General features: G+C 38.8%; 3 protein-coding genes across 3 annotated transcripts; 1 reads left to right on the top strand and 2 right to left on the bottom strand.

The window, feature by feature from the left end:
- Positions 1-116: 116 nt before the first annotated feature.
- LOC123006438 (laminin subunit beta-1) lies at positions 117-8,882 on the bottom strand. Its single transcript, XM_044400911.1, has 21 exons — positions 8,833-8,882; positions 8,123-8,185; positions 7,462-7,554; positions 7,357-7,413; positions 6,399-6,512; positions 5,999-6,251; positions 5,779-5,947; positions 5,212-5,725; positions 4,978-5,166; positions 4,425-4,930; positions 3,970-4,374; positions 3,729-3,921; positions 2,915-3,679; positions 2,670-2,869; positions 2,526-2,622; positions 2,287-2,478; positions 1,801-2,234; positions 1,397-1,747; positions 1,007-1,350; positions 807-948; positions 117-755 (listed from the first exon to the last, which is right to left on the bottom strand). The coding sequence occupies exons 3-21, from the start codon at positions 7,526-7,528 to the stop codon at positions 291-293; spliced, it is 5,457 nt and encodes a 1,818-aa protein (XP_044256846.1). The 5' UTR covers positions 7,529-7,554; positions 8,123-8,185; positions 8,833-8,882; the 3' UTR covers positions 117-290.
- On the top strand, positions 8,652-10,570 carry LOC123006445 (putative GTP-binding protein 6). The gene is made up of 5 exons (XM_044400928.1): positions 8,652-9,046; positions 9,091-9,937; positions 9,987-10,191; positions 10,241-10,340; positions 10,392-10,570. The coding sequence occupies exons 1-5, from the start codon at positions 8,910-8,912 to the stop codon at positions 10,516-10,518; spliced, it is 1,416 nt and encodes a 471-aa protein (XP_044256863.1). The 5' UTR covers positions 8,652-8,909; the 3' UTR covers positions 10,519-10,570.
- On the bottom strand, positions 10,507-11,929 carry LOC123006446 (uroporphyrinogen decarboxylase). Its single transcript, XM_044400929.1, has 5 exons — positions 11,705-11,929; positions 11,475-11,653; positions 11,271-11,426; positions 10,921-11,220; positions 10,507-10,872 (listed from the first exon to the last, which is right to left on the bottom strand). The coding sequence occupies exons 1-5, from the start codon at positions 11,814-11,816 to the stop codon at positions 10,555-10,557; spliced, it is 1,065 nt and encodes a 354-aa protein (XP_044256864.1). The 5' UTR covers positions 11,817-11,929; the 3' UTR covers positions 10,507-10,554.
- Positions 11,930-12,104: the final 175 nt, after the last annotated feature.

The raw sequence follows: 12,104 nt of genomic DNA, 5'->3' as shown, positions 1-12,104 counted from the left end.
CGGTAGTTTAAAAAACACCATAAATATGGTAATTTTAAATTTGTTTAAAATTCTTTTGTTTCATGTATTGGATTTTTACCACAAGAGTAAGATGTTTTGTGAATAAAACACTTTCCAATATATAAAGTTTTATTAAAATTAGTAGTTGATTACAGATAAAAAGTTCGAATATAAAACGCTAAAAGTATATGTACAAGCTCGTTGGCACTATTAGTTATAACAAGTAAAAAATAAAATCTTATCCCTAAGCTATGATAAAAAGGCAGTGAAAGCTACATATTTACATGTCATTAATTACACTGTTTGTAATAATGTACTCTCTCCTGTATTTTTTGATTGTAGCCGTTCATTCGCCTTATCAAATCTTGCAATATATTTTCCAAATTAGTTAAAGTCGCTTGTTGGGAACTGTTCTCCAATTTACTAATTTCTTCTTCAGTACTTGTTACTTTAGCAACAAGTTCCCACGCACGCTTAAAAAGATCATTAGCGCGATCTTTCGACGACTGAACTTTGTCTAAACTCGTTGTTAAATTACGCTGGACTTTAGAATACTGTGCCTGAAGTTCATTAAAGTCATCATAAGTTGTTCGAGCTTTCTCTAAAATGTTTGACGATTCGTTTACGACACGATTGGCGTAAATTCCATTATCAGTTATATTTCTTTGAAGCTGATTAAGTTGTTCTTCGAGTCTTTTGAGATCGTCGGCTGTACTGTTTGTCTTTTTTTGGGCCGACTGTGTTTTTACACCAATCTAAAAAAAAAAAACAAATGCATTTTTGGTTATATATAATTAATTACGGACCTGTTTTAACCGATCGTTTACAATGTTTATGTCATTCCAGGCTGTATCAATTGCACTTTGTGCAGTATCTTGCGCTATTGTTGTATTTTCTAAAGTACTAGTCACGTCGGCGGCATCAGTCAATATTTTTGACGCATTCGTTCTACAAAAAAATAAAACAAATAACAGTTAAAATGTTTGTTAATAGAATAGAGACAAACTTGGCATATTCAGCGTTTTCTCTAAGTCTGTTAACTCTCCGTAAATCATCTTTGGTAGCTTCAATAATCGGGTCAATATCAGTCAAGTGTTGAACAGCTTCTTTGATTTTATTAGCCATATTTGTGATTTCATCCGGCTCGAGCTCTATTTTCATGGCTAAAATCTGTTGCGTGAAATTTTTTATATCTTCTTTTGTGTCATTGCGGTCCATAAACTCATTAACTTCTTTCATTAAATTCAAAACATTATTCAGCGAGTCATTAGCTTTCATTAAACTTCCCTTGGCTTTATCGTACGTCTCTTGTGCGATATTCCTCGTCTCATTTGTGTTTATTTGAGATACCTAAAACCAAAATTTGAAACGAGAAAACTCAGGGGGGATAAATTACATTTCGAATAAAATCATTAGCCATGGCTTCCTTCTCACGGAGGGCCATTTCCGTCCGATTTGCTATAGCTAGCGCGGTTTCAGCCTGTTGTTTAGCCCCATTTTCGCACGAAATTGAGACACCACAAGTGGCACAACCTGCACCGCCACACAATGAGTCACAAGGGTCGCCTCTGCCGTCGCAAATAAGTTCGTTCAAATCCGGAAGTGTTTGTTTAAGACTGTCAAGCTTGTCATTTAAGTCGATGAGTTTCTTTTCGTTGTTTTTCAATTGTTGATTGAAGTTATTTGCAGTTTCGTTAATCGTGCTTTCGGTTGCTTTAATCTGACGTTCGGCATAATTTATAGTTTCCTAAAAACAAATCATTTGTTATCTGATGAAGTGCGAAAGTCGTCACGTTGTACTTCAGTCCTCTCCGCTTTGTGTGCGGCAAGATCAGCTTTGACTTTGGCATTTTGGATCAAAGTAAGAGCCCCCTGAACGTTGGCTTCTTGTAGTTGCGTACCGTTCATCTCCAATTCTTTCGTTTTATTTTTAAAGTCGTCTATTCTTTGTTTCAAACTTTTTAGTTTTAAGTCGGTGAGTAACATATTTTCTTTGGTTGTTGCGATTGAATCGTCAAGTTCTTTGACACTTCCAAGTTCAGTCTCGTTGATTTTTGTACGTAAACTTTGCAATTCCTTATCAATGGCATCAGTATCGACTTCGTGAGTGTTACTTAACAGTTGTTTTATTTCATCAAGTTGGAATTGCATATCGTCGAATTCTTTGGTGTAAGCTCCAGTTGCTCCAACTTTCTTGATATCGCCGGCACGGTTAATCAGATCCATAGTTTGGTCTAAAATTTTGACAATTGGCACTCATGGTTGTCTTTTATTACAATTACTTACTTCGCGTTTCTTGCAAAATCCGGTCCCAATTATCGAAACATTCCCCACAAGGGATACATTCAGGTGCTTGTCCTAAATAGCCTCGATCACACCTGTCACAATTATACCCGCCTATCCCTGGTAAACATTTACAAGCACCAGTCCTCATGTCACACTGCAAAGACCTAGACCCTCTTGCGTCACATTTACATTCTAAAAAACCCAATTATCACAAAATTAAAAAATTCGTGATCACAAACCGCGACACTCAACTTTCGGGTCTCCCCAGAATCTAGCCACACATTCGTTACATTGTCTGCCACCAAAACCTGGCCGACATTCGCATTGTCCATCGAACTGAAATAAAATTATTAAAGCAAGTCGCTTGGTATTGTGATATTTACCAAGTTGCACTGTGGTCGTAGTGAGCCTTGAGAATCACAATTGCAAGGTTCACAACCTTCCCCACTTGCAATTTTCCAATGGTTGGCGATACATTGGTCACAATTTAATCCGGTCACGTTAGGAAGACATACGCATTGACCGGAAGAAGGGTCACAAGGACCGGCTGAACTGTTAGTGCCCAGTGGGTGACAGACACACTCTAATCACAAAGTTATCACAAATCAAAATTTGTGGCCTGACTTACCTTCACACATCATATCATCGGAATATCGGAAAAAGCCGGGCCTACACACTTCACAGTGGTCTCCTGTCGTATCATACAAACATTGCTTACATTTACCGGTGTGTGGGTCACAATTTCCCGGTTTGAGAATATCAATTTTATCATTGCAATCACACGGTTGGCATGAGCCTCCCGGTTCTTCCGGATTCCCGAAATAATTATCGGAACAGACGTCACAACGTGACCCTGAGTACCCCACGTGACACTCACAAATCACATCTTTGGTGCTCGACTCCAAACTACATCTATCAGCGTACGAATGATTGGACCAGGGGCTTCCCGGACAAGGACAGGGCCGGCATGGAATATCCACATTAAGTCTGGGGTCTCCGTAAAATCCATCTACGCACTGATCACAGTTGTGCCCTTCTGTGTTATCCTTGCAATTAATACAAGCCCCTGTTTTGGAATCACAGATATCGGCATGGCCGTTACAGTCACATCTCTGACAGTTAGGGAAATTCCAAAAGCCGGTCCTGCACTGGTCGCACTCGCGTCCGTATGTGTTTGCGCGGCACTTGCATTGACCAGTGGTGGCATTACAGAAATTGTCAAGGGCCCCAATGCTATTGCAGTCGCATGATTTGCAACCCTCGGGCCCGAATCCGTAAGTCCCGGGGGCGCACTGGTCGCATCGGCGACCCACCACGTTCAATTTGCAAGTGCAGTGGCCCCCATATTCGTCGCAGAGTTTGCTAAGAGACCCAGTCGGATCGCATTGACAAGCTGAAACACAAGAGTCAGAATTGTGGTTTCAAGTGAGTCGGGGGAGTACAGAATGCGCCATTGAAGATGTATGCGCCAATACTGCTGTAGTACTTTTTGCAAACTTCAGGGATTTGCCCGGTGTGGATTAGATAAGAGGAGTAGGAGCTGCAGCGGCTGCGTTCGAATTCTTGGCGCCGCGCTTCGGCTGGGACCGAGCCGTAGAACCAGGGGATTTTCTCAATACGGGGGATTAACACGACCTAGAACAAACGTCAAGTCGGGGCTAGACTGGGGTTGAGATATTTTACCGAGTCTATTAAAACTGAAGCTGAGGGTGTCTCGCGTTCGAAGTTAGATCGGCGGAAAGTTAGACGGATCTTATATGTTCGGCCGGCTTCCAGACATACAGGGGGGTACACTGTGACGCTTCTGCTGTTTGAAGGAAGAGCGACTCTTCTAGGGTCATCTCGTGCGCCATTACATGGACCATTTGGATCGACTGGACCTGGCCGTTCAAGAGTCACTTCGACCTCTTCCCAATTTGTGGGCATTGTGGGTTCGTAACGAATCACAATTTCGTAATCCATGCCCGTCTTAATGTTATCCACAGTAAACTCAATGTATGACGGTTCGAAAGCCTTCATAAATCCGATTCCAGTCCACGTGACATCAGATCCGTCTCTTGGAGGCTCCCTTATTACGACTTGACAGTTCTAAAAAAATATTAAGTGAGAATCAAAGCTAATGTCGTCGGAAGTCATACAGGTGACGCTCTTGCAGACTCGGCTTCATACAGTAGGAAGTCCAAACTTGCAGTGTAGTGTTGCTGTTTGGGGGTACCACACGTTCTACCGGTCATATGTTCTCGGCAAAGACACTGCCCACTGATAACATCACAATTATTATCAAACGAACCTCCAGGGTCGCAATCACAAGGCTGACAGCCATCTCGTTTTTCCGAAAGGCCCCAATACTCGGGAAGACATTGGTTGCAATCGCGTCCAGTCACATACCGCTTACAAGTACACTCCCCGTTGTATACATTACAACCCTGATTGTCAATTGTTCCAAAAGTATTGCAAGTGCAACTTTGACAGCCATCTGGATTATTTTCCGTGAAGTTCCAAAAACCGTTCTTGCAAATATCGCAACGACGACCTTCTACATTAGTCTTGCAGTGACAGCTCCCTGCTACAAGATTATTCTCAGCATCGGTGATAGAGTCACAAATGCCGTTATCAAGTGATCCGCGAGGGTCACAATCACAGGCTAAAAATTCACTTTAGAATCAAAACAACTGAAGTCTGGTGACTTACGTCGACACACTTCGGGATCTTGGATGTCTCGCTGCGGATCTCTGTAATAGAAAGGTTTGCATTGTTCGCAATTTGGGCCCATGGTGTTGTGCTGGCACCCATCGCAAACGCCACCACTGATACGACCAGTGGCTTCGTATAGAGCGGCATCAAAATGGCAACTAGTTGCATGGTTGTTGCAGTTACATTCTGGAAAAAAATGTTACTTAAGTAGTAGCTAATGTTTATACCCACTTTTGCAAGCGTTGGTCTGTTTGCCAATGGCAGGTCGCCAGGGCAAGTCATTGAAAAAGTCTTCACACTTTTCGCAATTGCGTCCTTTAGTGTTGTGTGTGCACTCGCAACGGCCGTGTACCATATCGGGCTTGGGTTCAATCCCCGGCAATGGTAGGCATCTATTAGCGTGTCCGTAGCACGAACAGGAACCACGAACCACCATATCGGTGATGGCGTAGTAGTACTTCTCTTGAATGTCCTCACGTTTGTCAAGGAGGTCATCACCCAGAGTGTGTAGTTTGGTGAAATTGATCCGTAAATTAGTCATTTTAAGCAGATTTTGAACTTGTTCCGAGTAAGGATTGTCAATGTGGAGGGTTGGAGGTAGAACTCTGTAAATCACTTCACCATCCGTTGAAGGGTCTATCGACGAATACCGCGATTCGCACACAACATCTGTCAAGTTTACAGGATATCCTTCTCTAATATGGGGGAAGCTTTCAGCACAATTGTAGGCAAAGTAGCGATAGACCTAGAACAAGGTTTGTATTTATGTCACTAGTGTCTCAGTTCAGTTGTTCTCACATGCCACGTCTGTTTGAAATCGTACGAACGCTCGATTAACATAGCCGCGGGTCTAAAAGTCTTAAAAGTGATAATAAGATGAGTAAAATGAAACTCAGCTTCTAGATCCAATTGAATGTAGACACCCTCTTTGCCATTTTCGGACTGCCACCATGACTTCTGCCGTGTTCTAGAAACCGGCACTAGATCCAAATCCCAGAGAAAATTACCCCAAACTTACCCAGGATACATCCTGTAGACAATATTGCTAATATTATGATTGAATAAAGGATTCGGTTTATTAGTTGGTCTCGAATCACATCTGAAACACTTCTTCCTTTCTTCCAAATGCGACACAATACAGTATCTTTGTGGCCCGTGAAGTCCACAAGTCGAAGACGAGTACAACTGATGTTCCCGACCTATTAGTAGATTTCCAGTGGCCGGATAGCACGAACTCTGCTCACAAGGATGTAGCTTGACCGGCACATACCCTACACAGTAGCAAAACTGAAGAACGTGAAGACTGTTTTTAGAGGTAGTTAGTTGGTTATAACCGACACCAAAATCGACACACTGTTACGAGCTTTGCGAATTAGTATAAAGCCCACACCTCCAAGTCGGTATTTTATTTCACCCACCATGATTATGAGTGTATGGTCGACGATTGAAGACATCTGTCAAGGGATGAAGAACGTCGCCATCGGGGTATTCGCTATCTATATCAGGCGGTTGGTCACCCCTTTTTACTGATGCTAATTAAACAAAAGGCTGCATTTTTAAGAAAGAGGCCAACAAAAAAGGGACTCAATTTGGTGTTTTACTATCTCAGGGGAAGTTTATGACTCGCTATTATTCTATTTATAACGAAACGTGATTGGAATTACAACAATCAAAATAGAGGAAAGAAATTTTACAGTCTTTCAGAAGTACACAAATAGGTATTCGATACTAAAATAAATTAGTATGACGTCTGGAGATTGTAAATATATAGTATTTATCGACTTTAACCAAATTCAGTCCCACACAATTCCAACAGCAAATTTTAATTTTGTATTCTATTTGACTTGTGTTTAACAACAAAAATAAAACAAATTCACATGTCCATTAAGTATGTAATTGTAAAATAAATTAGCTTTTTTGATTATTAACAATGGTTGCGTAATTTGTATGTATGTCAATAATTTTGCTTGTTGCTTTTTCTGAAAATTTGGCTAAATATCACTTCTATGAAAATTCTTTGTATTGCATCTTATCAAGAAAGGAAATACAAATCGAAGTAAAAATTATTTTGAATGCATTAATCGATCTTTAATTATTTATTGTTATATTGGAGTGAATGAATTTCAATATGAAAACAATAAATAAGAAAACTGAAAAAATCGATAAAAATGTAAACTTGTATAGTGCTAACGAAATTACGATTTTGTAATCAATGAGATAATGATTAGCAACGTTGGCGTCCTATATTATTTAAACATCGAAGTTAGTTTTGTAACGATAAAAGCTAAAAAATATTTTTATAAACAAAAATAGCACACACTTGTTTATATTTAACATTGAAAGCAGTAATAATAATAATCAATTGCAACTAATTACCTCCGGAAGGGTTTCCTCTTATCCGAGAGAATGATTGATGACCAAATACTTGTAAATCTGGAAGGCACTAATAAAAAAAAATATTTAAGGGCAGCTTATACGTACTATTTTGTACTACTTGGAATAAAATTAAGGCTAAAAGAGTCCATATATCCGAATTTGGGCGGACCATGGTTGGAGACAGATGATCAAGAAGCCCTAAAGAAATTTCAATTTAATAAACAAACAGAAAATACCTAAGTTGTCGCACTAATCTAGACTTAATGTCTTTAAGATAAGTCACGACAACTGAAAGCAAGACGAAGAACAATTAGATCTATTGTGTGGCATGAGCCTGAAATGTAAACAATTAATTTGTGATGGAAATGTTGGAACAGCGAATAGTTGGTGTGTCTGTTAAAAAAGTGTCGAAAATAGATGAAGATGAGTTCATTCATCAGCAATAAATATGATGAATGAGATCACTGCTCGTGATATGTTGCAGACCTATTAGGGTAATTAGAGTTAGAGTAGAGGCTGGTGGTCCATGCCATGCGGGTTGTTTACCTCAATGTTTACCTGAAAACACGTGCACATCGACGAAAATAACCGCGACCGTCGAATCACATCTCACTAAAGGCTTTAATGAAAACTGCAAATTTCGAGAACATCACGGGAACTCGCGTTACGAGGGCGACGGCCGCTGCACTATGCCTTCTGTGTTCTTTCAGCGGCTGGATTTATGGCCTCGAACTCGAACACTTTTTAAACATGCACAAGGACTTACCAGTCGGGAAGTCGGCCGTCTGTCCTCTCTTGAGCCTGGGGCGTCCTCCTCCTCGCTACCTCCCTACACACCGAGATATTCTTACTACAAATTAAAACTGAAGCAAAGTGCGTGGCTCAGCCTTACTGGTAATTTGAGTTAAAGAAAACATGTGTTGTACACTTGTGAACAGATGAATGGGATGGCGGCGCGCAAAAGATGCTGCCTCAGTTCTCGGATACTTATCACAACAATTTCGGCCAGTGAAACAATTTTTAAGGACACTGACTTCTATGATTGATCTTCGACACTCTTATCTACCCAGAATTACTAATTTGTTACACACTCTAAGCAAGACACGCTACGAATGTACCATAATCTAATTTTTATCGTTTCCGAACACCGACAACTTCCTAACGCGTAGGAGATGATAATTCACATCCGGAACATCCATCCCATACATTATTCAAATCTTTTTGCCAATAAAAATAAATCATGGCTACGATACAAGCGCGCGTCTAATTTTATTTAAATTTCAAATTCTCGCGCTTCAGAGAAACAAAAGCACGCATGCGCGCATAAGCTCAGTTGCACATTCTATTGTTTTTCCACTTGTATTACATTTAAATCATTATTTTTGTTACTAATAAATAGAAATGGGTTAATTAAGTGTTGAGGGTTATTTAGAAGACAGATTTTTATTAAAAGGAGCAATTCAACAGCTTTATTACCCTGTTATGAGCAAAGAGTCAGCGCTCCACTGTAACCATTCAGATTTTTTCCACAAAATTAAGCGCCAATTTTAAATATGCTACTCCTCAATCGTTTTACAGCCATTTCACGAAAATTGCACTCAGTTTTTCAAACAAAAGTGGCTTTCCATCTCTCACACCGACTAAGAGGAGAAGATAATGATTTATCTGACGAAATTTTAAACGAAGACAGGTAAAAAAAAATGTTACTGACAACAGTTTACACTAATTTTACAGAGAGTTTTTGGCGTTTTCCGAAAATTATTTAAAATTTGAAGCTGGGAGAAATTGTTACATTATTCAACCGTACATCAAGTGGGGCCCTCAAAAACTCCAAGGAATCACCCCAAATGAACAATTAGATGAAGCGAAGGCTTTGATCAACACTCTCCCTTCTTGGAATATACAAGACACAATTTCTGTTCCTTTAGAATCATTTGAGAAAAAAACTCTTTTCAAATCAGGTTCTTTGGAAAAGCTGCGTCAAATCATACGCAGAAATTCAAGCATCAACGCTGTTTTCATTAATTTAGGGACCCTCAAAAAAGCTCAAATCTTCTCGTTGGAAAAAGAGTTTGGGGTCCCGATTTTAGACCGTTATAAAGTCGTCATGTACATATTAAAACTTCACGCTGTTTCGAAACACGCCAAACTCCAAGTTGCTTTAGCTGAACTTTATTATTTACAACGATCTACATTTCATGAAGGCAATTTTGGTAAAGCTGAACGTGAGAAAGTCAGACTTATGTTTCAAACACGTGAACAAAAATTAAAAAATGCTATTAAGGAACTTCGGACAGAAAGGGCTTTATTGAGAAATAAAAGACAAAAAATTGATTTTCCTGTAATTGCCGTTGTTGGGTACACAAATGCGGGAAAAACTTCCCTCATTAAAGCATTAACAGGGGAAGAGGGTCTTAAGCCCAAAAATCAGCTATTTGCGACTTTGGATGTTACACTTCATGCGGGGTTGTTGCCATCAGGGATGAAAGTTTTATACGTAGATACTGTTGGATTTATTTCGGATATTCCCACAAATTTAATTGAATGTTTTGTCGCTACTCTTGAGGATGCAGTCTTGGCGGTATGTATAAGATGATTTAAAAAATGGCATAACTTAATTCATATGTTAGGACGTGATTTTACACGTTGAGGATATATCAAGTTCATTTTTTGAATTCAAAAGGAAACATGTTTTGGAGACTTTGCAAGATCTAGCTACCAATGCTGGTACCGGAGACGTTTTAAATAAAGTCATTAGTGTAGGAAATAAATGTGATTTAGTACCAAAAGAATCCGATTTTGGACTTTTAAAAGTATCATCTAAAAATGACACTGGTATATAATAAACTATTTTATAATATTAAATCCATAGAAATTTTTCTAGGCCTAGATATCCTTAGAATGATATTGGAAAAGACTATTCTGCAAAATACCAATCGGAAAAAAATTAAAATTCGAGTTCCTGTTGGCGGTGACGCAATTAGGTGGGTGCTCATGTTGTTTTTCTTTCTTGTTAACCTTTGATTTCTCCTCAGATGGTTGTATAAAAATTCAACTGTAATTTCCGAATGCCCTGACGAAAAAAACCTGGAATTTGTGATCGCTGAGGTGATAATAACTAATGGGAAATTGGAGCAATTCAAGCACAAATTTTCGTCATAATTTTATTAAACAATCAATAATTAAGGAAATAAACAATCAAATTCTGATATTATGCACTGTTTCTATAAACGTCTGCAATGACTCTATGGGCGCATCAGGATATATTCCATGTCCCAAGTTAACAATATATCTTTGGCCTCCAAATTCTTCCACCATTTTGTGCACAAGTCTGATTAATTCTTCTTTGGGTGCGTAGAGAGCACAAGGATCTAAATTTCCCTGTACTGTCACATTTTTTCCCTTCAATAAAGTTCTTACAACTTGAGGTTCTAGAGTCCAGTCAACTCCTAGAACTTCATAGCCTAAATCTGCTTGTTCTGGTAAACAATAATGGGCACCTTTGGCAAATAAAACCTAGAAGTTTATTTTAGTATACTGTCAATACTAAAAGTGTTACTTTACCATAGGAACTTGTTCTAGTTTCTTTACGTCAAGTTTTAAACGCACCGAGTCCCTGATTTTCTTCAAGTATGGGAGACAAAATTTTGTGTAAAGTTCTTTATTTAAAAGGTCAGCATTGCTGTCGAAAATTTGTAAAATTTGAGCACCTGCTTCTACTTGCATTACAAGATAATCAATGATCACCTCTGTCAGTAACTCAAGTAGTTTATGTGCGATTTTTGGGTGAGCGTATAACCATTTTTTGGCCTTGCTTAACGTTTTGGAACCACCACCTTCAATCATGTACCCCATTAGAGTCCACTGGAAATGATTTATGAAAACATAAAGAAGCTTAGATTTTTACAATTTACTGGAGCTCCTGAGAAACCAAATAGTGGCACTTTGCCTTCCAATTTATGCCTAGTCAAAGTAATAGCTTCCCCTACATACTTCAGTCTATCAACAGCACCAGTTTTGTTCAATTCGTGGAAGTTTTCCAAAGTTAGCGGCTCCGGTAACACCGGACCCTTAAATAAGGAATCAGATAAATGGTAAAAAAACAATACGTTACTTACAATTCCCGCTTTCATCTCAACAACCATACCCAAAGCCTGTGGAATAACTAAAATGTCGCTAAAAATAATCGCAGCATCTAAATCATAACGTCTTATTGGCATCAAGGTAACTTCACAGGCAAGTTGTGGTGTTTGACATATTTCAAAAAACGAATGGTCTTTACGGAACTCCATAAATTCTGCAAATTATTTTTTTTTAATTATAAAGTTCAAAAATTCAAGGGGCGAACCAGGTAAGTAACGTCCGGCTTGTCTCATAACCCATATTGGGAGTTTATCAGGAACTTCACCCCTTGCAGCTCTTAAGAGCCGATCATTCTTCAAATTGGGGAATGCAGACATGATTTGAAGCAATTTAATAAACACTTTCTTTCAAAACATTACAAAACAGCAACATTTAATTTGAAATGTCACGATGACATAACCTAAATGTGCCAAACTGCGAAATCGGATATCAGCGAACGAATTTGTGTATAATGTGTTGCCTATAATAAATAGTAAATATTTTTATTAAAAAATGTTCATGTTTCGTGAATTAATTGTGTTTTACAATATCAAATTGAAATTTTTGAAAACAGATTTTCGATACTTGCAATAAATGTTTCTTATACTACATAAAGATGGGCCAGC

This window comes from Tribolium madens, unplaced genomic scaffold, assembly GCF_015345945.1.
Source record: "Tribolium madens isolate multiple individuals breed KSU strain unplaced genomic scaffold, Tmad_KSU_1.1 Scaffold_2;HRSCAF=44;Tcas5.2_LGX, whole genome shotgun sequence".
Classification (NCBI taxonomy): Eukaryota; Metazoa; Arthropoda; class Insecta; order Coleoptera; family Tenebrionidae; genus Tribolium; species Tribolium madens.
This window is presented reverse-complemented; position numbering and strand designations above follow the sequence as displayed.

Excerpts from the sequence above, each read along its gene's own strand:
- LOC123006438 (XM_044400911.1), bottom strand. The coding sequence starts at position 7,528 with ATGGTCCGCCCAAATTCGGATATATGGACTCTTTTAGCCTTAATTTTA. Across the intron at positions 5,167-5,211 it reads ACAGACCAACGCTTGCAAAA|AATGTAACTGCAACAACCAT; the intron begins GTGGGTATAAAC and ends ATTTTTTTCCAG. Across the intron at positions 4,931-4,977 it reads AGATCCCGAAGTGTGTCGAC|CCTGTGATTGTGACCCTCGC; the intron begins GTAAGTCACCAG and ends GTGAATTTTTAG.
- LOC123006445 (XM_044400928.1), top strand. The coding sequence starts at position 8,910 with ATGCTACTCCTCAATCGTTTTACAGCCATTTCACGAAAATTGCACTCA. Across the intron at positions 9,938-9,986 it reads TTGAGGATGCAGTCTTGGCG|GACGTGATTTTACACGTTGA; the intron begins GTATGTATAAGA and ends TTCATATGTTAG. Across the intron at positions 10,341-10,391 it reads GTTGGCGGTGACGCAATTAG|ATGGTTGTATAAAAATTCAA; the intron begins GTGGGTGCTCAT and ends ATTTCTCCTCAG.
- LOC123006446 (XM_044400929.1), bottom strand. The coding sequence starts at position 11,816 with ATGTCTGCATTCCCCAATTTGAAGAATGATCGGCTCTTAAGAGCTGCA. Across the intron at positions 11,427-11,474 it reads TTGAGATGAAAGCGGGAATT|GGTCCGGTGTTACCGGAGCC; the intron begins GTAAGTAACGTA and ends TCCTTATTTAAG. Across the intron at positions 10,873-10,920 it reads AACTAGAACAAGTTCCTATG|GTTTTATTTGCCAAAGGTGC; the intron begins GTAAAGTAACAC and ends ATAAACTTCTAG.